Source organism: Pyrus communis, chromosome 5 (genome assembly GCF_963583255.1).
Source record: "Pyrus communis chromosome 5, drPyrComm1.1, whole genome shotgun sequence".
Lineage (NCBI taxonomy): Eukaryota > Viridiplantae > Streptophyta > Magnoliopsida > Rosales > Rosaceae > Pyrus > Pyrus communis.
In genome coordinates, this window is record NC_084807.1 from 29,508,827 (window position 1) to 29,528,458 (window position 19,632).

General features: G+C 37.1%; 1 protein-coding gene across 3 annotated transcripts; it reads right to left on the reverse strand.

The window, feature by feature from the left end:
• Positions 1-564: 564 nt before the first annotated feature.
• Positions 565-16,399, reverse strand: LOC137733440 (protein MOR1-like). 3 transcript variants are annotated; one of them, XM_068472592.1, is made up of 54 exons: positions 16,030-16,399; positions 15,769-15,874; positions 15,556-15,679; positions 14,855-14,934; positions 14,587-14,764; positions 14,429-14,493; positions 14,251-14,333; positions 13,790-13,875; positions 13,480-13,593; positions 13,259-13,378; positions 12,458-12,560; positions 12,129-12,265; positions 11,679-11,744; positions 11,487-11,577; positions 11,325-11,359; positions 11,051-11,122; positions 10,833-10,940; positions 10,630-10,735; positions 9,852-9,964; positions 9,650-9,737; positions 9,413-9,513; positions 9,154-9,261; positions 8,944-9,049; positions 8,790-8,869; positions 8,560-8,709; positions 8,375-8,450; positions 8,168-8,292; positions 7,963-8,073; positions 7,737-7,886; positions 7,423-7,497; positions 7,244-7,322; positions 7,048-7,160; positions 6,870-6,965; positions 6,717-6,791; positions 6,528-6,623; positions 6,342-6,443; positions 6,141-6,242; positions 5,853-6,035; positions 5,641-5,752; positions 5,433-5,509; positions 5,271-5,350; positions 4,201-4,263; positions 3,955-4,084; positions 3,659-3,781; positions 3,472-3,549; positions 3,184-3,342; positions 2,939-3,097; positions 2,653-2,750; positions 2,394-2,550; positions 2,190-2,306; positions 1,948-2,043; positions 1,749-1,820; positions 1,358-1,631; positions 565-1,243 (listed from the first exon to the last, which is right to left on the reverse strand). In XM_068472592.1, exons 1-54 carry the CDS (start codon positions 16,187-16,189, stop codon positions 987-989), a joined length of 6,015 nt encoding a protein of 2,004 aa, XP_068328693.1. In that variant the 5' UTR covers positions 16,190-16,399; the 3' UTR covers positions 565-986. The 3 variants fall into 3 exon arrangements, with proteins under 3 accessions (XP_068328693.1, XP_068328691.1, XP_068328692.1); XM_068472590.1 differs by having other exon boundaries at positions 11,460-11,577; positions 16,030-16,398; XM_068472591.1 differs by having other exon boundaries at positions 3,472-3,545; positions 3,655-3,781; positions 11,460-11,577; positions 16,030-16,398.
• Between the last annotated feature and the right edge of the window lie 3,233 nt (positions 16,400-19,632).

The window sequence follows — 19,632 nt, forward strand, 5'->3', positions numbered from 1 at the left end:
GTAAATCCGCTTCCAAATGCTTTATAAAGTTTTCCTTAATGCTCACAGGAAATATTTCGCGAAAATAAAAAATTTGCATTTTTGACAAAAAGTATGGGTTAACACTCACAGTTGTTAGTCAGTTTTGCAAATTTGTACATATATTATCGCTCAATCTTTTTGTTTTCACTACTATATTTTTCATTTATTTTTGTTGTTTTCGAATTAAATATTCTACTAATTAAACATTTGTTCCTCAATAAATCATAAATTCACTTTCAAATGCCTTATAAAATTTTCCTTATTGCTTATGAAAAATATATTGCTCAACTATAACCCACGTTTTCAATTGGTTTTCCGAATTTTTGCCAAATCTTGATAAGCCTATCTTCAAGTCATTCTCACCGCTCTACATATTTCCTAATATCAATGTAAAACAGTCCGAAGATTTTCGACACCTAGAAATCGATTTTGTTTCCTGTTATTAGTTTTTATTAAGATATTTCACATACATGAACCACAGACTTACAGATGACTAGGGCAAAAGACCTAGAGGAAAACCTAAAAATACTTGAAAATATACTATAAGCGAAGTTTTATGTACTTTGTAGTATTAAATAAAAAGGAAGGTGTCGTAGCTGTCGAGGACTAAATGCTTCTGAAACAATAATATACAACGCCAAATTGCCAAACAATTGTAGTGAAAAAATTAAGCCCAATAGCAGACAGTGCTACAACCCCTATAAAATAAAACCTCGGCCAAAAATTTCAGGATCTAAGAAAGCGGTGGCGACGATTTCCCCCGTCAAAAGCTTGTTCTACAATATACAAATGCCAAATTGCTAGACACACATACTGTCCCAAAACTCTGCCACAACATCGTCGGTTGCAACGGGATGCCGGTACCGAAGCCGGAACTGAACTTGCACAGCACCACCTCCCAGCCCATTTACTAGAAAATAGAGCATGACAAGTAATCCGCTTCCTATATGTGTTAACTCTTCCTTTTAAAGGGGTTCGATTGTCCCACTTTTTAGTCTCTCCATACGGGCTTGAAGTCCGGATAATGCCCTCTCATCCATGGGGTGAACCCCAATCTGGAGTGGGTTCTCTGATGCACGAGGAATCTGACCAGAGAGGCTCTGGTTTACGTTGTCATTCACATACATTAACGGCCTGGTTTCTTGATCCGGGTTCCCAGCAGCTGCGGCCAACTGCATGCTCTTCATCCTCTCTCTAATCGCATCCAAGGTTCCGTTGGTCACTGTAGGTTCCAAGATGAGTTCTAGTGTAAGGTCATTATAGTCGATAACAAAAAAAAAAAAAAAGAATCAAAGGTGCAGGAGAAGAAAAAAGGTAAAAACATTAATACAATTACCTCCACCAATATATCTCTCATTCCTTTGGTCTACCAAAGAGTTTTCGGTGAGACCTCTGGCATTATTCAGCCTGTATTCTTCAGTATATGATGGCGGTAGATTAAAGCTAGTTGGTTCAGATTTCACATTTAATGATTTCGAATCAACCAAGGAATTCGTGTGTACAGGGGACAGGGGTGCAAATTCAGGTGAAGAAGCATTTAGAGTAGCTGGGGGAGGAGTTGGCATTGGCAAACTTGAAGGAGTCCTTCCAGCTGCGGCATTCTTCTCCATCTGTGACAAAGAACATGGTAATTTATTTCTGCGGCAATGAAACCTAATTTACTTTCTCAGGAATCATTAAATGTGTGCCAACAAGAATATTTTGCCGGTGGTAATGATGATACTGACCTGCGCCAAACCATCTCTAATATATGTCCGGAAAGCCTCGCTAGCATTTTGGAGTTGAGAGAATATATCAACCTGAAATAAGTTTTACAAACTTCAGAAACAGAAGATTCATGCTGAGAAATCAATGGCTTGCCATGCAGGAGGCGAAATCCTAAATCACGTCAATAATTCCTAAAGACTACTTACACACATTACTTACTCTTGGGTACAGTTGGGTTATGCGATATAGTTCATATAGACCAATGCTGCAAGTTTGCTTGTCGCCAATCTTCTTGAATATGGCAGCAAGTTCTTGCTGAAAGTGAAACAGAACCAAAGAATGAGCATAAAAAAACATGACCATTTTACAGAGAGACTCGTAAACAGAACACTGAAATTGTGAGGAATAGCAAAGGAATTTACCGATAAGATTGTTAAAGATAAACAAGGTTGCAATAATACCTTTAACTGTGCATCAGCAGAATGTGTGGCAGATGAAGGATTGTTGGCTGCTGAATCACCCCAATGAGTTTGGCCCCCAGACCCAGTTGATGTCAGCATCCTTGCCGCAGCTAATGTCTGCCAGACCGTAACAAAAAAAGGCAATTAAGGATAAATCATTGTCCCTGTATAAATAAAAGTGGGACTGAAGAATTCAATTATCACCTCAAGATTAAGATCAATGTAGGCAAGAATGATGGGCTGCGGTTTTACGTCTATAGGAACCATGGAAAGGTGACCTTTAATTGCAGCTCCACGAAGCTTCACAAGCTCATGCAGAACGGTCTTCACCATACGCAGTGGTTTGTCATCAGCACCAGCTCTACAATGATTTTATTTTTCACAAGTCAGGAGAGAATATCACTGCATGAAAATGACCAGGACGGGATGAGACGGGGGATTTCAGGAATCTCTTTAAGAATACCTTCTCCTAATCTCTTCCATCCCTAAGTCTTGTAGGTATAAATGGATGCTTTGAAGGATACGGTCCAGTTCAACATCATATATTGTGCTTTGAAGAACCTGTGGAAGAGAATTTCTGATTTAAGAGAAACCCAAAGATTATCGAACACAAAGATTATGAAATGGCAACAAACAAAATAAAAACTCGATGTTTACATTGTGCTGATGTGCATGTGAGATATTTTTGTCACAGCTAACATGGCTCATGAAAAAAGAAGCTGAAAAGAAGGTCACGAATTTGGCAATACCTTTGTAAGTTTTATTAAACATTTGACAACCAGATCGGAGAACTTCTGATTTCTGGAAGCAAATGATTCATTGGATGCAGGTGATGGCCATCTTGAGGGATCTAAAGGACGTAAGAGGTTGATGAGAACAACAAAGGACGAAGTCCGATCTGCATTATCCTGCAAGAATAAAAATCATAGTTATAACTGATGTAACACCAGCAATTAATATGGGGAAACCAATGCAATAACAAGTAGATCTTAACCAGAATCTTTAGCATCAAAACATTCAAGGCTTTCAGAAGTTGGCTGCCATCATCCATATGGGGAACCCTTTCATCCAAAAGCCACAGTAGGAGCTCAGTGATTAGACTGTCAAGAGTACTTTCCTTGACAGCATAAGCAAGTCTTTTATTTTGAAATGTCTGCAAAGAAGTCCAAAATATCAGAATGTTAGGAAAAAGGTTCGTAAAAGGTAATAATCTTTTACATAGTACATTTAGATCACATGAGCTTGAATGAAAACTAAGGCAAGAACTTGATGGTATGTTTACCTGCATAAGAGTGTTCAGGACATATTTACAAGACCTAGATGAAGCTCCCGCCAAACTGAAGTCAAAAGTCTTTGCTACCTTTTTGAAGAATAAAAGGAAAGAGAAATTTCAGTAAATACTAGGGTTTGATTAAAAGATGACAAGTCCAGATGGAGAAGCATCTACAATGAACTGTTACTCTACTTGCCTTATTTGCCAAGCAAGAAACCAGTCTATCTACATCGCGCACTAGTTCATCCATAGCACTGCCTTCCGGATCATTAGTCGCCTGTGCCAACTCATGACACACTACTTTCATTCCTTCAACCGACTGCAGCACCAAAAACAAAAGGAAAAAGTGAAAAGTGTTTACAAGGAAATATGCACAAGAAAGAAGCAACTAAATTAAGATAAAACAAACTTGACCAGAGTCTACGTCCTTTTGATTATAAGAAAGAGATTGTTATCACATCCAAAAGAAAACAAACAAGATAAGTTGCATACCTGTTCAGGAGAACCCAAAGAAATGATATCCAAAGCTTCATTCCAGTCTGTTGGGCCATTGGCCCCTGTGAGTACATGGGGTGGCATCAGTTGCCTCTCCAAGTGAGGCTCAGGATGGCCATAGTTTCTCCTAGAAGAAAAATATCAACATATCCCACCAAAATTAGATAAATAATTACACTAGAAAACTAGATGTATTTGTACAAAATAAAGGTTTATAAAAAAAATTGAAATTTTTGTGTATACCCAGAAAGCATTGGACCAGAAACAGATCGAGCAACCTCCCCACTTTGCTCTGCTACATCAGGCCTAGTGACAAATATAAAAAGATTTAAGTTTACACGACTTCTATTAAGCAATCGACTGGGGTCAGGTCATGCAACAAATTTTTTCACGCATTTTAAACACTTTTAAAGGGTTAAGACTGCATCTGGCTTGCACGTTTATTTACAAATTTAATTTCAAAGAAAATATTGATGTCTCTTGGAAACACAAAACTGAAACCGTTTCATCTCAGTCTTATACCTTTAAGTTTATTTTGGGGTACAATTTCAAAGAGTACAAGAAACCATTAACACTTCAGGAAAGTTGGAAAAACATTATTTATAATGAATTTTCATTAAAATAATCTGATATCCAAATTCAGCTTCAGACCTGCAATCTTAGGAGTGTTGATTTGAATACTGATTTTTCGTGTCTAGTAAAGAATGCTTTCGTTTTTTTTTTTTTTTTTTTTTTTTTTTTTTTTTTTTTTTAATTATTTTTTTTTTTTTTTGGGTACTTTACCCTTGAGAATTGAAAGTTGAGTATTAAAATGCTTTTTTGCTTTTTGGTAATATTTGACATTGGATTTGAAAGAGCAAACTGAAAATTTAGAACATATGACATCTAATCTCAGGTTGAGGTTCTCATCTCACATGAATCTGCCGATCTTCACTTCCTTTGGAATTTATATGAGAGAGAGAGAGTTAAACTGTCTTGAAAAAATAAAATAGATGTACTGTTCAGATGATGCAATTTCCACCATCCAAAGTCTTCAAGTCCAATGAGATAAAAAGTGAGTCCAAATGTGTCCCTTTGACCAGACCCTGAACTAATCCATTACTTGTAACCCTAAAACCTAAAGATATAATTTATGGCAGTAGCAGTTCATGCAATTTAGTCAAAGTTTCCTATCCAAACGAAGGCTTCCTAATCTGCTGTGTCCATATTTTTAAGTTTAACTGAACAGATAGTGATTTATACGTTCTCTTTAAGGAACTATGTAACTACTCTATCTTCTCTTAGTGTGCAAAAGTCATAGCAAAAGCACATACCCAATTTCCCTGACAGAACGCCTCAGAGAAGCCCTGGCTTCGCCTGGCTTTCCTTCCTTCCTTTTCTCCATTTCTCGAACCTGAAAAGAATTATTCTGATTAACAGAAAACAAAATAAATCACACAATACATGAACTTAATGGGACATAAAGATATACTGACCTTCCACTTAAATCGATCATCTAGCATGCTTTTCTGAGCATCTGTTAACTTTCCAACATATCTCCATATGTCCTCACCTAAGGAAAGGATAAAAAGTTTGCTTGATGAGAGAACATATCACGTTGGTAAATAACCTTGGGCACATATTAAACATTAGTTTAGAATTACGGCCAACAAGTTTAGCTCATTATGTGGCATCATGACATACCAAGAATCTTATAACCAGTAGCTAGCGTATTTAAAGCAGCTTTCCTAATTTCACCATCTCTTTCTGCTGTCAAGCTCGCAACAATTTGCAAAGACTTTAGTTGTCCACTAATCTGCCAGAAAGAAGTAGACTTAAGTATCCTGCAACACAATTAAGTATAATGTACCATATACACAATTGTATCTAAAACATACAAGTATGCACAGGCTTACCTCAGCTACGTGGTGATCAATCAAATATCCAACAAGATCAGCACACTCAATTCGAGTACGGTTGTTCTTAGAACGTAATCCCTCCAAAATATAAGGGAAGCTTTTTGCAGCAGTATATGCCTGCACAATTTGTTTGGTCAACTCCCGCATTTTTTCTCGTACTTTCTCAATGTTATGCCCGAGCTGCAGCACAAGATTCAACATTTCTGTTAGCAAAACTCCATTCAAGCCTTCTACTAAATACAAAAATATTCAGTTCTTCCAAGGTGTGGCAATAAAAATAGAAACCTTCTCTATCAAGCATGGAAAAAATATGGCCGCTTCTGATTCAGTCAACATGTACGCCTCATCCCTAAATGTATCAAAAAGGTCTGGCAGAAATTCCAGCACCTGTAAATCAGAACATACGTGGTTAGAACAAAACACCCAGGAAACCGTAACACTTAAAAAGCAAGGAAATAAGAGTGAACGAAAACAAAGAGACCGCACCTTTAACAGGCATGTTGTGTTCGATTTACAAAATTGTAAAACAAACCACCTCAGCAGTATATCCAATACTTCAATAATTTCCTTTTTAATGGTTGGAAGCGCCTGGAATGCATACACAAGAACATGGGTCAAACTAAGCAGGCATATTCGATACAAATAGAGATACTAGGAATAGCAGAAATATACCTTCTGTAGTATCTCAAGCCCATCAACCTGCTTCTTAAAATCTGTAGAAAGAAGCCGCCTATGCACATCCTCTCTAAAGTACTTCGTCATATCATTCTGCATGTAATGCCCGATTAAAATACTTTTCATAAATGCAATGACAATGGAAAACACAAGGAATTGTTCTGTGAAATCTGTACAAGTACAAACCTCAAGATCTTGAATCTGTTCTATCCGTGGCTCTTCAAACTTAAACTTTTTAGCTACCAATCGCTCTCTATCCTCCTGTAGTTCAAATATCCATTCATCAATAGACTCAAGATTAGCAAACAAGTTCAATTTCCATGCTATTGTCATATGTACCTTAATTGAATCTTTAACATTTATCAAGGCCTGTGACTGGACAGCTATATCTTGGATTGACAGCATGGAATTTGATCCCTTTGTGGGAATGGTCCTCTTTGCAATTCAAAGGACAATCAATTAATATGATCATAACATCTAAAAAAAAGTTGTTATCAACTACACAAGAGGGACGTACTGAAGTAGCTTTGGCTCCATGCTTCAGAACTCCATTGGAAGCAGACTTTCCAGCCTTTGAAATGCTTTTGGAAGTTGGGGCTGTCGGTATTGCTTTGGCCGACTCAAAAGATTCTAAGAGGAAACCATTCAAATTAGTTGATTAGTTTAATGCATTATAAGCAAAAACACCAGAGCTAAGAATTTGACAAACACACCTTTAAAAGATACATGAGGATTCAATCGTTCAACAAGAGCTAAAGTTGGCCCATGAATATCTCTCAAAATCTTCACAACCTAAACCAGTAATATAAACAAATAAATGAGAAGATATCAATCAATCGAAATGTGAAAAGGAATAAAAAAAAAGTTAACCATAGTTGTCTAGCACACTTACCGTTTCATGCCCACTAACTCTCAAAATTTCAGAAACGCATGTCTCTGCTGCTTTACGAACATCTGAGGATTTATCCTATAAAAGATTCCAGACATCCAAGTTTTTTCAAAAGCGAGTAATATATGAATAAACTTAAGCGTACATATATGTACTAGCATATATACATACACATTTGTGTGTCCGTGTCACAGAGTGTGTCTGTTACTTAAGCGTTTTACATCATTGTAAGATTTTTTTCAATGTGTGCTTTGATGGATGGACAGGGTTAAAATAAATAAGAAAAGAATTTCTTATGATAATCAATTACAATTTACCGTCAAAGCAGAGGAAGCTGGTTTCAGAAGATGAGCAGCATCAGAGAAATCACTTAACCCAGAAAGCTGTCTTGTCAACCATTCAAAAAGATCTTTCCGCCCTTCAGCACCAAGCTTGGTGTCTGATATAGCTGCTGTAATATAAGGAACCTACAACAACATACTGTTACACTACTTGACATGAGACTCAAATTTCAAATCACGAATAGAGATAAAAGACAGTCACCATTTTATCAAGATGAACAGCAGAGAGCCATGAGTCTAATGCAGTTAAAGTGCATTCTCTCATATGCTTCTTATTGTCTCCTAGACATTTCAAAACATCTGACAGAATGCCCTGCAATTCATGCAAAAGTTCAACTGTATTAAAAACAACAAAACAGATATTTCATATAAGTAGTTGTCAAATTGGAATTGGGATATAAACAAACCTTGCTGAACTTTTCAACTGGTGCGCCCATTGCAGATGCAACATTACCAACAACCGTTAAGGTTGCAGCGACCAAGTTCTTGTTGCTATCATATAAACGCCCCCTTAAGGCACCAAACAACTCCGCTGGCAGTCAAACAATAAACAAGTTATCAAGAAATTGAATGGCAACTATTCTGTAGGTAACAATAAAATATATTGTTTGTACCCGTTCCAGTTGGCTGGATGCGCTTATTAGCTTCTTCTAAAATTTTATTGACAGCTTCTATTGACTCCAAGCGAACCTGGAAGATGGAAAAAGAACACACTCAATATAGCTTCTAACAAATAACAACTTTCTTAAAACAACCATTAAAAACAGCATACAGACATAACATAATTCGAAAACAAGACCTTCCAATCAGGACTCTCCAAACTCTTCAGCAGCGTAGGGGTGACCTTTCCACTAATATCTTCACGTGGAAGGCCATCTAACCCGCCAACAGAGACAGATGAAGTAGATTCCGTTACCCTAACACTTCTCTTCAGAACCACAGAAGCACCCTGGAAAATAATAAAAGACATGAGTTGCTAATAAACAAGAAAGACTGATGTATGCAAACTTTGACTATCATAAGGAATACCTCAAATGGATTCTTTTCATACTCTGCATCCAGTGCACTGAGTAGTGCAGGTTTAACATCAGTAAGAAACCCTTTAATATCTGAAACATAGAGGTAATCTTAGAAGTGCCGAAATGAAGATGAGGTATGGAGCCAAACTAAAAAGACTATTCACCTGGACCAACAAATTTATGTATAGCACCCAAAAGCTTAATAGTAGAGTTCCTAGTGGCAGCAGCACTGGACTGCAGTCCAGTTTCTTTACAAAAATCGATCAAATCCTGTAAAACATATTATCCTCTTTATGTAAATTACTAAGTACTAATTGATGACTGGAACAGATGAAAGAAAACAAATCAGCTAAATCGGAACAGAATCCAAAAACCTTAAGTTTCACATGTGCGACACCAAAGTCTTCAACTGCTGAAACCATCCACAATACTCCCTCGCTGAGAACCTTAGGGTTCTTGTGCTCTTTCATAATTTTGTAAAGCTACAATAAGCAGAAATACCAATCAATCATTGGAAAACGAGCAATATATAGTGCATGCTCATGGGTATAAGATTAAGCATCCTTGCTTTCAGGAAAAACAGAAGGCATTCAGAAAAATGATGGCTAGTAGAAGAATCACATCTAAACTTACTCTTTCAAAAATTAATCCTGGACCTATGGCTTCAGAAAATGCAGTGAGGCACTTCATGGCATGAGTCCGGGTCTTGATATCTGCAACCCGTTCACTAATACCTGTCAAAGTGCACAACACCATTAGAAGCTAGATTGACAACCATACATGTTCATCCACAGCAACAACCTGAAGAGCGACAGAAAGCAAACCAAGCTCCAATCCTGATGTCTGATCTAAATTAAAATAAAAACTCACCCAGAAGACAAAGTACTACACATTTCTTAGGAAACTTCTTCGCAGTGGACGCCATATAGGTAATAACTTCAATAACCTGTTGCTGAACCTGCATTACTCAAAATACGCGTCTTAATAAATTTTACACCGAAACACTAATAAGAGAGAAAAGCAAACAAGATCTTATTAAACCTGCCTAACAAAATATTCAAAGCATAAATACCTGAACATTTTTTTCACTCCAACCAGGGACAGCACAAAGTAAACGAACTAAAATCTCAATTGAATGGTCAATGTCCTGTAAACCTTCAACTTGCTGTTTAAATGAGGATATGGCTGCAACAAAATCGAATATATTACATTCAACCAGAATATTGCACGGAAAACATGGGAATATCAACCGTGTCAATCGACCACCAAAGACAAAAGGCAAACACATTAATCAACAACAGAACAGAGAAAAAAAAAAAATTGTTTACCATTGAAGAAACTACTAAATATACATACAACACAATGGGAAAAAAATTCATGAGATGTCTGAATATAAACTATAAAGTATTGTATCAATTTATGCTGCTCAAAAGGAAATCGTCCTAGCATCAATGAAGAAAAATCTAAACAAAAAATATTAGAGCCATGGGTACCGGTCATGGTAGTTTTCCTTCTAGCAATACAACTCATCAGCATAACAATACTCCAAAAAGCTAAAATGGGAAAACCGCATAGCTTTGGTACCTTGATCGTGACGTCAATTCATACCAGCAGAAGAAATTGTTAGAAGGTCAAAATATTACTTAATCTAATACTAGGAATACATACTATACATTTTGACATGCAAATATTCACAATGCACCCATAAGCAGATCTTAAACAATCAATGAAGGCTTAAAATAAATATGTATAAGTATAACCATATCTATGGATGAAATTTTTCAGAAACATGAGGCATAAGCTTTTAATGTCATAATCATTAACATTGATGAATAAGCATCATCACCAACCTTCAAGCCGTTCTTTCCATGCACTACTCTTTAATTGAGAGACGGTATCTTCTTGTATAAGAGAACCTAATCTGCTCTCAATCTCTTCAAGACTCATATCACCTGGCTGTAACATTTCACAACCAAAGGTGCGGTCAAGAAAACATCTTTAATAATGTTACTAGGAAAATAACCAAAGAGCATATTAGCCAAAAATTAAGTACCTCAACATCTTCAGGTATTTCAATTAACTTAGAAGCTTTTGGCTGCACAGTTGCACCTCCCTTCTTACTGCCACCCGATTTAACAGATCCCCCTTTTTGTTTTGCAGGCTAATGACAATATCAATGTGTCAACCATGCAACATGATGATGATAATAAATCCAAAATAATTTCAAAAAAGTAACCACAGATTAAAAATTTAGAGCTAAAATGAACTCACAGCTGCCTGAACAGGCCTCTTCCCACTAAGCATGCTTGCAGCTGACCTTCGAACAAATGAACTGTCTGTAGTCTGCATACAATTTAGTCAACATAAAACCTTTACGATCAAAGATAGTCTGGTATCCAGAATGGTAATCTAACAATGCAAAATGTGTAACAGGATAATATCTATTTATATGAGCAAAAAGACAGTAGGAGAATAGAAGGGAATCTAACAACCAATCTGTAGCGTGTAATGTAAACCCTAAACTGAAAGACAAGAAGGAACCTACCTCCAACGAGGGTGCAGTCACACCAGAGCTTTGGGCTGCAGTTGGCATATGAGGTGTAGAGCAAAGTGAGAAATTAAAAAACTTTGAATACTCAAAGAGAAACAGTAATTAGAAGCACCAAAAAGGAAAATGAACCTGAGCTTGCAGTAGTGGATGCATCACCTTCAGAACCCATAATCATTTCAGAGAGCTTCTTTCTTCTGACATCATCAAGTTTCTCAAGTGACCTTTCCATGGGCCTCATACCAACCATCTAAAGAAAATGGACATGGGAGACATGAAATTAATGTCAGTATTTACCATCCAAGCCTAAGACACAAACCTTAAACCAGTTTACTGCATTGAACATACTACCTTAGCTATTGCTGCCAAAGCTGAAAAGGATGAATCCCTCACATCTGGGGTTCCATCGTTGAGGCACTACAAGGTCCAGATTGTTTTGTTTCAGCCATTGCATGCAATTACAAATTTGAAAATACAAATAGCAAAATATAGTTTAAACCCTGCTAAACGAAATTGTTGTTCTAATAGGTTTGCAACTATACCCATTCTTATATTTAATAATGTATCCCATAGGACTGGTTTTGAGGACTGTTCTCGATTGGCTATTAAAACTGACCAAACAAATAAAAAAGACGTGAACTTTCAACCCCCATGCAATAAATACAGAGTTTTTTCTAACCTTTTTTTTTTTTGTACATATATGGAAGCATTGAGCACATAATATTCATATTATAAAACATTACAAAATATTTGAACGAAAAACAAGGAAAAAAAACAGTAGACATCAAGGCAAACACTGACCTCCATTAATATAGGAACGTAATCCTTGTGTAACTTTAAAACAACAGCCTTGTTGCTTGTTTCAATACAAAATGTCACCCAGTTCAAAGTCAATGAACGCACAAGTGGTACTTTATTTTTTACTGCTGTCTTAACATCTACAATACAAAGCATTCATCAAACATTAACGTCAAAAACTGCCTAACCAGAGAATTACATCTTGCCCTCAAATAATCAGTAAAATAAGACAATATTCAATACCAAGAAACGATAGATGACGTCAGTGCATACAAACGAAATTCACAAAGTGAAAATGATGCATAAATTACTGACTAAAACATAAAACCTGCCTTCAACAATGTCAATGAGATTTAAGCAGCCAGCTGTATGCATTGCTTGAAGAGCTTGTGAGAGCGCCTCAGTCATAGTTGGCTTTTTTTCTTTCAATTTTTCCTATGCAAAACAAAAAGGAAAGATAAGTATTGAATCATAAATCTCTTCAAAACATTATAGATGATGTAGTGTAAAAATAAACTTCATAAGCTAAATCCTCAGGTTGTGTTTGGAGGAGAGATTTGCAAGTACCAAGGGATTTGCAGTGTTTGTAGATACAATGCATTAAAAGGGATTTCCAAAAGAGTACTTCAAAGAAGTCATTTGTAAATCCCTTGATTAAGTCTTTTGTAATGTGTTTCTCCAAAACCCCTTGGTACTTGTTAATCCCTCATCCCAACATGGCTAAACCCTCATGCAGTGCAATCTAAATCCCTCTAACAAATTTATCCAAAACCCCTTTGTACTTGCAAATCCTTCGTCCAAACATAGCCTCAGTGAAATAAATTAATCAAGACGAAAAATTGTTTGCCCAAAACCATCAGAAGGAAAGGTAATGGAGCATGCCTACATGCAGAATAAAGCTTTCCACTTCAAAACATCAAAGCAGGCATGGCAAATCAAGAGAGAAAAATATAAACAACTACTTCAAATGCAAAGCCTTAACTTAAAACTGAAAAATAATCAAATATAGACAATAGTCATGGCAGCAGAAGTAACTTGCTCTGGGATACCTCATACATAGTTGGATTGTTTTAGAATATAGTTCAACATTAAAATAACAATGAACCTTCAAAAGGGTATAGCAATAAACTTACAAGTAAACCTGGCAATAGAAATCGTGAACTCCCAGAAAAATGAGTTCTTAGACCCTTAGCAAGATTACCAATAGCTTGAATAGCTTCAACTGCAACAGCTATGTTCACATCTGTTATAAGCTGCAGGAGAAATATATTTCACTGAGAGAAATGAATTGGACAGAGAACAATGTTGAAGTGAGCACAAAAATACTTGTTTCAACTAAAATACATAAAAATACCTTCTTTAATGTCCGACAGATTTCTGTAAAATCGCCGGGGGCAATTCTTTTAGTTGAAGCAAGCTTGGTTAACTCTGCAACAGCCTCCTTTCGTTCTGACCACTTTGTAGCTTTCTAGAACATAGTGAAAATATTGACAGCAATAAGCAGCGAGAACAAAGCATGCATAACTTAAAAGGATAAACTGTGTATAAGATCACCTTTTCTGGTGAAAGTAATATCAAATCCACATCCACTATGGAAACAAGTAATTCGCATCCACTAAGAAACAAAAAAAAACTGCATTTTAAGATAGAGAGATAACACTGACCACTCCATCCCAAAATCCAGACTTCTCCAGAGGAGTCAATATATCAACAGGATCAACAAGCTCATATTCATCTATTTCCTGAGGAGCTGACAATCACATATAAAATTCAGATAAGATTGATAAAATATGTAAGCATAAGAGATAAATACTGGCACAGCAATGTCTAAAGCCTAACATATGTAAGCATAAGAGATAAATACTGGCGCAGCAATGTCTAAAGCTTAACATATGTAAGCATAAGAGATAAATAGTGGCACTGCTGTTAAATGTGTTTTTAAGATACATTCAGAAAAGATTGATAAAAAATATGTAAGCATAAATGATAAAATAGTGGCACTGCAATGTCTAAAGCCTAACAGATAAAATTACTTTCTCTCACTGCAACAAGATCTACATAATCTACTCAAATATCATTTGCGAAATAGAAAAGCAATTATAAGTCCCAAGAGTCAATCAGATACCATCTGCTGCAGATTCCTCCAAAAGACTAGGACCAACTACTTCAGAAACAGCTTCCTTTTCTGGCTCCTTGTCTTGCTCCGATCTAATAAATACAATTAAGACAATCCAGTATAAGTTAGAGCCACATACATGTGTCCTGCCTACAGTTAAAAACACATTTAACAGCAGACTTTTCACCTGATTTTGCGAGATGCCCTGGCTATCCCTGTAACATTTACAAGCTCAGCCTCCAACTCTTTTTTCTTCAATGAAAAAAGGGGGCAATAGAGTTATTCATTTTGCCAAGAAAAAATGAACGGAAAGTTACTTGCAACATATACAAATATTTATCATACCATTGTATCCCTCATCTTCTCAAACAATATTGATTTAACAGGATCTTTTCCTATCCAACGACAAAGCTCAAGAGTAAGCCCTTTGGAACATGCACGAACATTTTGATCTTGATGGTCAAATAGTTCAGGGAGCATCTTCAAAATCCTTTTCGGAGGAACAACTTTTGCGCCAAATTCACTATTACAGTGAGTAATATTATAAACCAGTTAGAAAAACAAGTTGAAGAATATATAACTAGTTTTCAGAAAAGAAATCTCTGTGGAAAACCTTAAAGCCTGAAACATGACATCAATTGCAGGCACAACAGCTTTGGAAACTTTGTTTTTTATTGCCTTCTCCATAGCATCCTACAATAAACCAAACCATTGTAAAGGTCAACAACATTCTTCATCAAACACAGCAGACAGAAATAAACAAAATGGTTATAAACCAACAGCACTGATCCTAAACTACTTCCATTCCATGTAATTGCCTTCCATCACTCTTTTCTCACTTGTTTTCAATTTTTGTAAACACCAAAGAAACAACTAACTCTGGTATATAGATGCCTGACTTAATTTACATAACGTGGCTCCAACCCAACAAGACACCCTCCCTCTCTCCCTTCCTTTCTGCCACCAAAAGTCCACGTATGCCTACATATGAACCAGGAGTAAAGCGAAATAGCAATGGCCTCATTCTATTACATGTAGAATGCCCTCTGCTGCCAAGTTTAAATCTTTACATTTAGCTCATATGTCTATATTTGACAAGTCCTTCATGCCAAGACCAAAACTAAGAAATAACTACTGGGACTAATCAAACGGAAACAGCCACCAACACTTCACAACTTACTGCAACTGCTACTAATACTACATTATATGAGAGTTCACTTGAAAACTATCACAATTAAAAATAAAAAAAAGGCACTCCAGTCTACACTGGAGCAAATTACCATGTAAACAAACAAACCAAAAAACATAACTTACCAAGAAAGCGTCCACGGCCTCCAATTCAACCCAAAGCATAAATGCAGCTTGAGCCTTTTCCACCGTCTTCGGCCTGCCAGTGAGGCATTTGGCCACAATGGCATCACAAACTTCCTTGGCATATCTGCAGCACACAAACTTTAAATTAGCAATTCGATCAAAGGCTTGTAACAAAACAAGTTAAAAAATAAAAACAATTAGGATAAACTAAACCTTCCAGCATCAGCATCCGCAGCTCGTAAAAATGCAATCAAGGCATCGAGCGCCTTCTCTTGCACGGGCGAATTGGAATCCGCCAGAGTCTTCCTAAAAAGCGGACCTAACCAAAAAAAACCACACACACAAAAACTAAATTATAACCACGCCAAAATGCAAATGCAGAGGAAGATTGGTCACCACCAGTATCCAAAAACTAAAAAAATTAAATTAAACAAAAACACACAAAACTCACCATCCCCAAGTGTAATTTCTTACCAAATTCACGAAGGCGAGAGTCTTTGGGATCGGCGATGGAGTCGCAGAGAGCGGCCAAGTCAATGTTGGCCTCGTTCCTCACCTTCCAGTTCTTGTGGAAGAGCCGATCGTCCCACGGCAGTTTCTTCGCCTCCTTGAGCAATTTCTCCTCCTCCGACATTTCTCAAATCAAAAAATGGAAAAATCGCCGTGCCCTAAGTATCTGATCTGCACAAATGCAAATGCAGAGCGTGCAAGGGCAGATCGGGATCCAGAATTTTTGGAAAAGCAATTCGGAATACAAAACCTAATTTTGTTGACAGAAAGGTATTGTAACCATAGAGTGTTGGGCAAGAGAGAGAGAGCTCAATCGAGGAGAGAGAGAAAATGACGCACTGTTGCTGGTTTGGCTTTATTTAGACGGCAGAAATTATTTTCTCTCTTATATTTTTACTTTTCAAAATTTCTCTCTTATTTTTTTACTTTTCAAAATTTCTCTCTTATTTTTTTACTTTTCAAAATTTCTCTCTGTTGACGAGTGATGGCGTTTAAGCCGTCCGATTGAAGTTGCCCGCGATTTCGACCTTTTATTTCAAATTAAAGGCCGGCCTTGCGGGAGATCCACGCGATGGAGTTGTGAGCGCGTCGCAGTGGATTGTAGTCCGGTGCGTGTGATGTCGTTTTCGCTTTTTCGAGCCTCTTAACGACACAAGAGCGTTCATGAGTCACCCCCACATTAAAACCGTGGGCACCATATTGCGTTTTACCGCGCGGAAAGCAATTATGTAAATACACTCCAGTGTGTTAGACCAAACCATCTTGGCTATTTGCCAAATTTTCCCACTTATTTTTCCCCCTCTAAACCCAACTCAACTCAAGTCAAATCTTTAGGTTAAAAGCCAAATGCCAAACCAAGGCCAAATACTCTCCAATAAATAACCCAAAAATGTGTGGACTCACCCAAAGGGAGCCCACTCTCAGCCCGATCATGGGCCCAACTCGTCCCACGTGAATTGAGGCCTTCAACGCCCGACAGGGTGGGAAGCACTGTAAAGGCCGTTGTTGGCCACCATCATGAACCCAACGACTCTTTTTATCATCCGACGGCTAGTCCAACAATCCAGATTCAAATTTTGTTTTTTTTTAAATGTAATTTTAAAATACATTGAATCCAATGGCTGAGATCGAATATAATCAAATCTAACAGTACAAAAAATATCTAACAGCCAAAATTTAAATCCAACGGCTAAAATAATTAAATTTTTTTTTAACTCAAAATTCACCTAAAGACTCTTTAAATACCTATGTATTTGATCAAACATCCACACAAAACTCAATTTTCTCCTACAATTCTTCCAATTTTTCTTTCTACCATTTCTTTCCATTTCCAAATTGTTCAACATGGCAAAAGAGCATATTAGAGGTCGTAATTGGACATGTGAGGAAAATGTTGCTTTATGCTTGGCATAGGTTTCTGTTAGTGAAGATTGTGCAGTTGGCACGAATCAAAATAAAATGGTTTTGTGGGATAAAATCATTGAAAAGTTTCATAAAAATTGTGTTTCATGTGTGTAGGTTTATGTTTCACACGTTTCATGTGTTTTGTATGTATTTTGTATGTGTTTCGCGTGTGTCGTGTGTTTCACATGTGTTATGTGTATGCTTCATCTCTATCATGTGTTTTGTATGTATTTTGTATGTCTTCTTACATGAAATAATTCAAGTGTTTTTTCAGGATTCACTTGAATATTTACTAAGGATTGATTTCAAAAACATTTTTAACAAAAACGCTTTCGGTCATCTTAAAAACATTTTTAACAAGCCTTTAGATATTCAGTGAATTCTATTTAACCCAATTGGTCCCTTAACTTTAATTGGAGCATTGATTTCTCAACTAAAAAATCATTAACATTGGTCCCTCAACTCATCAAACGTGCAACTTTAATCATTTTCGTCAACTTCATTAGAATTTTTGTCAAAATGAGTCACATGACATGTATGTAAGAGATAAATCAAGGGTCAAATATGAAAAATCAAATAGGAAAAAATTGTATTAATGGTCTTTGAATTTTAATTCAACTGGAGAAACAGTCCTTCAACTTTAACCCAATTAGAGCAATAGTCCCTCAACTTTAACCTGATTGTAGTAATAGTCATTCCAACATAACTTATTTGATAGAATTTTGATAGAGTTGACGAAAAAGATCATAGATGCATGTTTTAATGAGTTGACGGACTAATGGCAATTGATTTTTAATTGAAGGACCATTGCTCAAATTTGATTAAAATTGAAGTACCATTGTGATAATTTACTCAATTTTTTTAGATTAGTAACAACTTTTCTCATTCAATAGTTTTACTTAAAATTTTAGCCTGAAATTCAAAAAAATTATTTTAACCTAACTTTTTGATAACTTTTTAAAAATATTATTTATGTAGATTATCCTAATTTTTTTTATGAACATTTTAACATAAAAATATTTAAATAATGAAAAATCATTAAACCTACCTTATTCTTACACATATGCACCATATGAAAGAACATTCTTAAACATAAATACATAGATGGGTAGAAAGAAAAAAAAGGAATAATTGCTTGACAGTAGTTGATTTTGTGTAAATGTTTGAACAAATACATTTGAATTTATAGAGTTTTTGTGACATCCCACATCGCCCGGGTGTAACATCCCACATCGCCTAGGAGAGTGATCCTTAAATGTATATTCCCATCCCTACCTAGCACGAGGCCTTTTGGGAGCTCACTGGCTTCGGATTCCGTAAGAACTCTGAAGTTAAGCGAGAAGGGGGCTAGAGCAATCCCATGATGGGTGACCCACTAGGAAGTTGCTCGTGAGTTCCCAAAAACAAAACCGTGAGGGAATGGTAAGCCCAAAGCGGACAATATCGTGCTACGGTGGTGGAGCGGGCCCGGGAAGTGATCCGCTCCGGGCCGGGATGTGACACCGGGGGAGTGATCCTTATGTGTATATTCTCATCCCTACCTAGCACGAGGCCTTTTGAGAGCTCATTGGCTTCGATTTCCATGGGAACTCTGAAATTAAGCGAGTAGCGCGCGAGAGCACTCCCATGATGGGTGACCTACTGGAAAGTTCTCGTGTAAGTTCCTAGAAATAAAACCGTGAGGGCGTGGTTGGGGCCCAAAACGGACACTATTGTGCTACGGTGGTGGAGCGGGCACGGGAAGTGGTCTCCCCGGGCCGTGATGTGATAATTTGGTATCAGAGCCTAACCCTGGTCGTAGTGTGCCAACGAGGACGTCGGGCCCTAAAGGGGGTGGATTGTGACATCTCACATTGTCCAGGGGAGTGATCCTTATATGTATATTCCCATTCGTATCTAGCACGAGGTCTTTTGGGAGCTCACTAACTTCGGGTTCTATGGGAACTCTGAAGTTAAGCGAGTAGCACGCGAGAGCACTCCCATGATGGGTGATCCACTGAGAAGTTCTCGTCTGATTGTGACATCCCACATCGTCTAGGGGAGCGATCCTTATATGTATATTTCCATCCCTACCTAGCACGAGATCTTTTGGGAGCTCACTGGCTTCGGGTTCTATGGGAATTCTGAAGTTAAGCGAGTAGCGCGTGAGAACACTCCCGTAAT

Coding starts and splice junctions, on each gene's coding strand:
- LOC137733440 (XM_068472590.1), bottom strand. CDS start 16,189: ATGTCGGAGGAGGAGAAATTGCTCAAGGAGGCGAAGAAACTGCCGTGG. Junction 14,494..14,586: donor AGAAGATGAGGGATACAATG/GTATGATAAATA, acceptor TTTTCATTGAAG/AAAAAAGAGTTGGAGGCTGA. Junction 5,753..5,852: donor TTGATCACCACGTAGCTGAG/GTAAGCCTGTGC, acceptor TCTTTCTGGCAG/ATTAGTGGACAACTAAAGTC.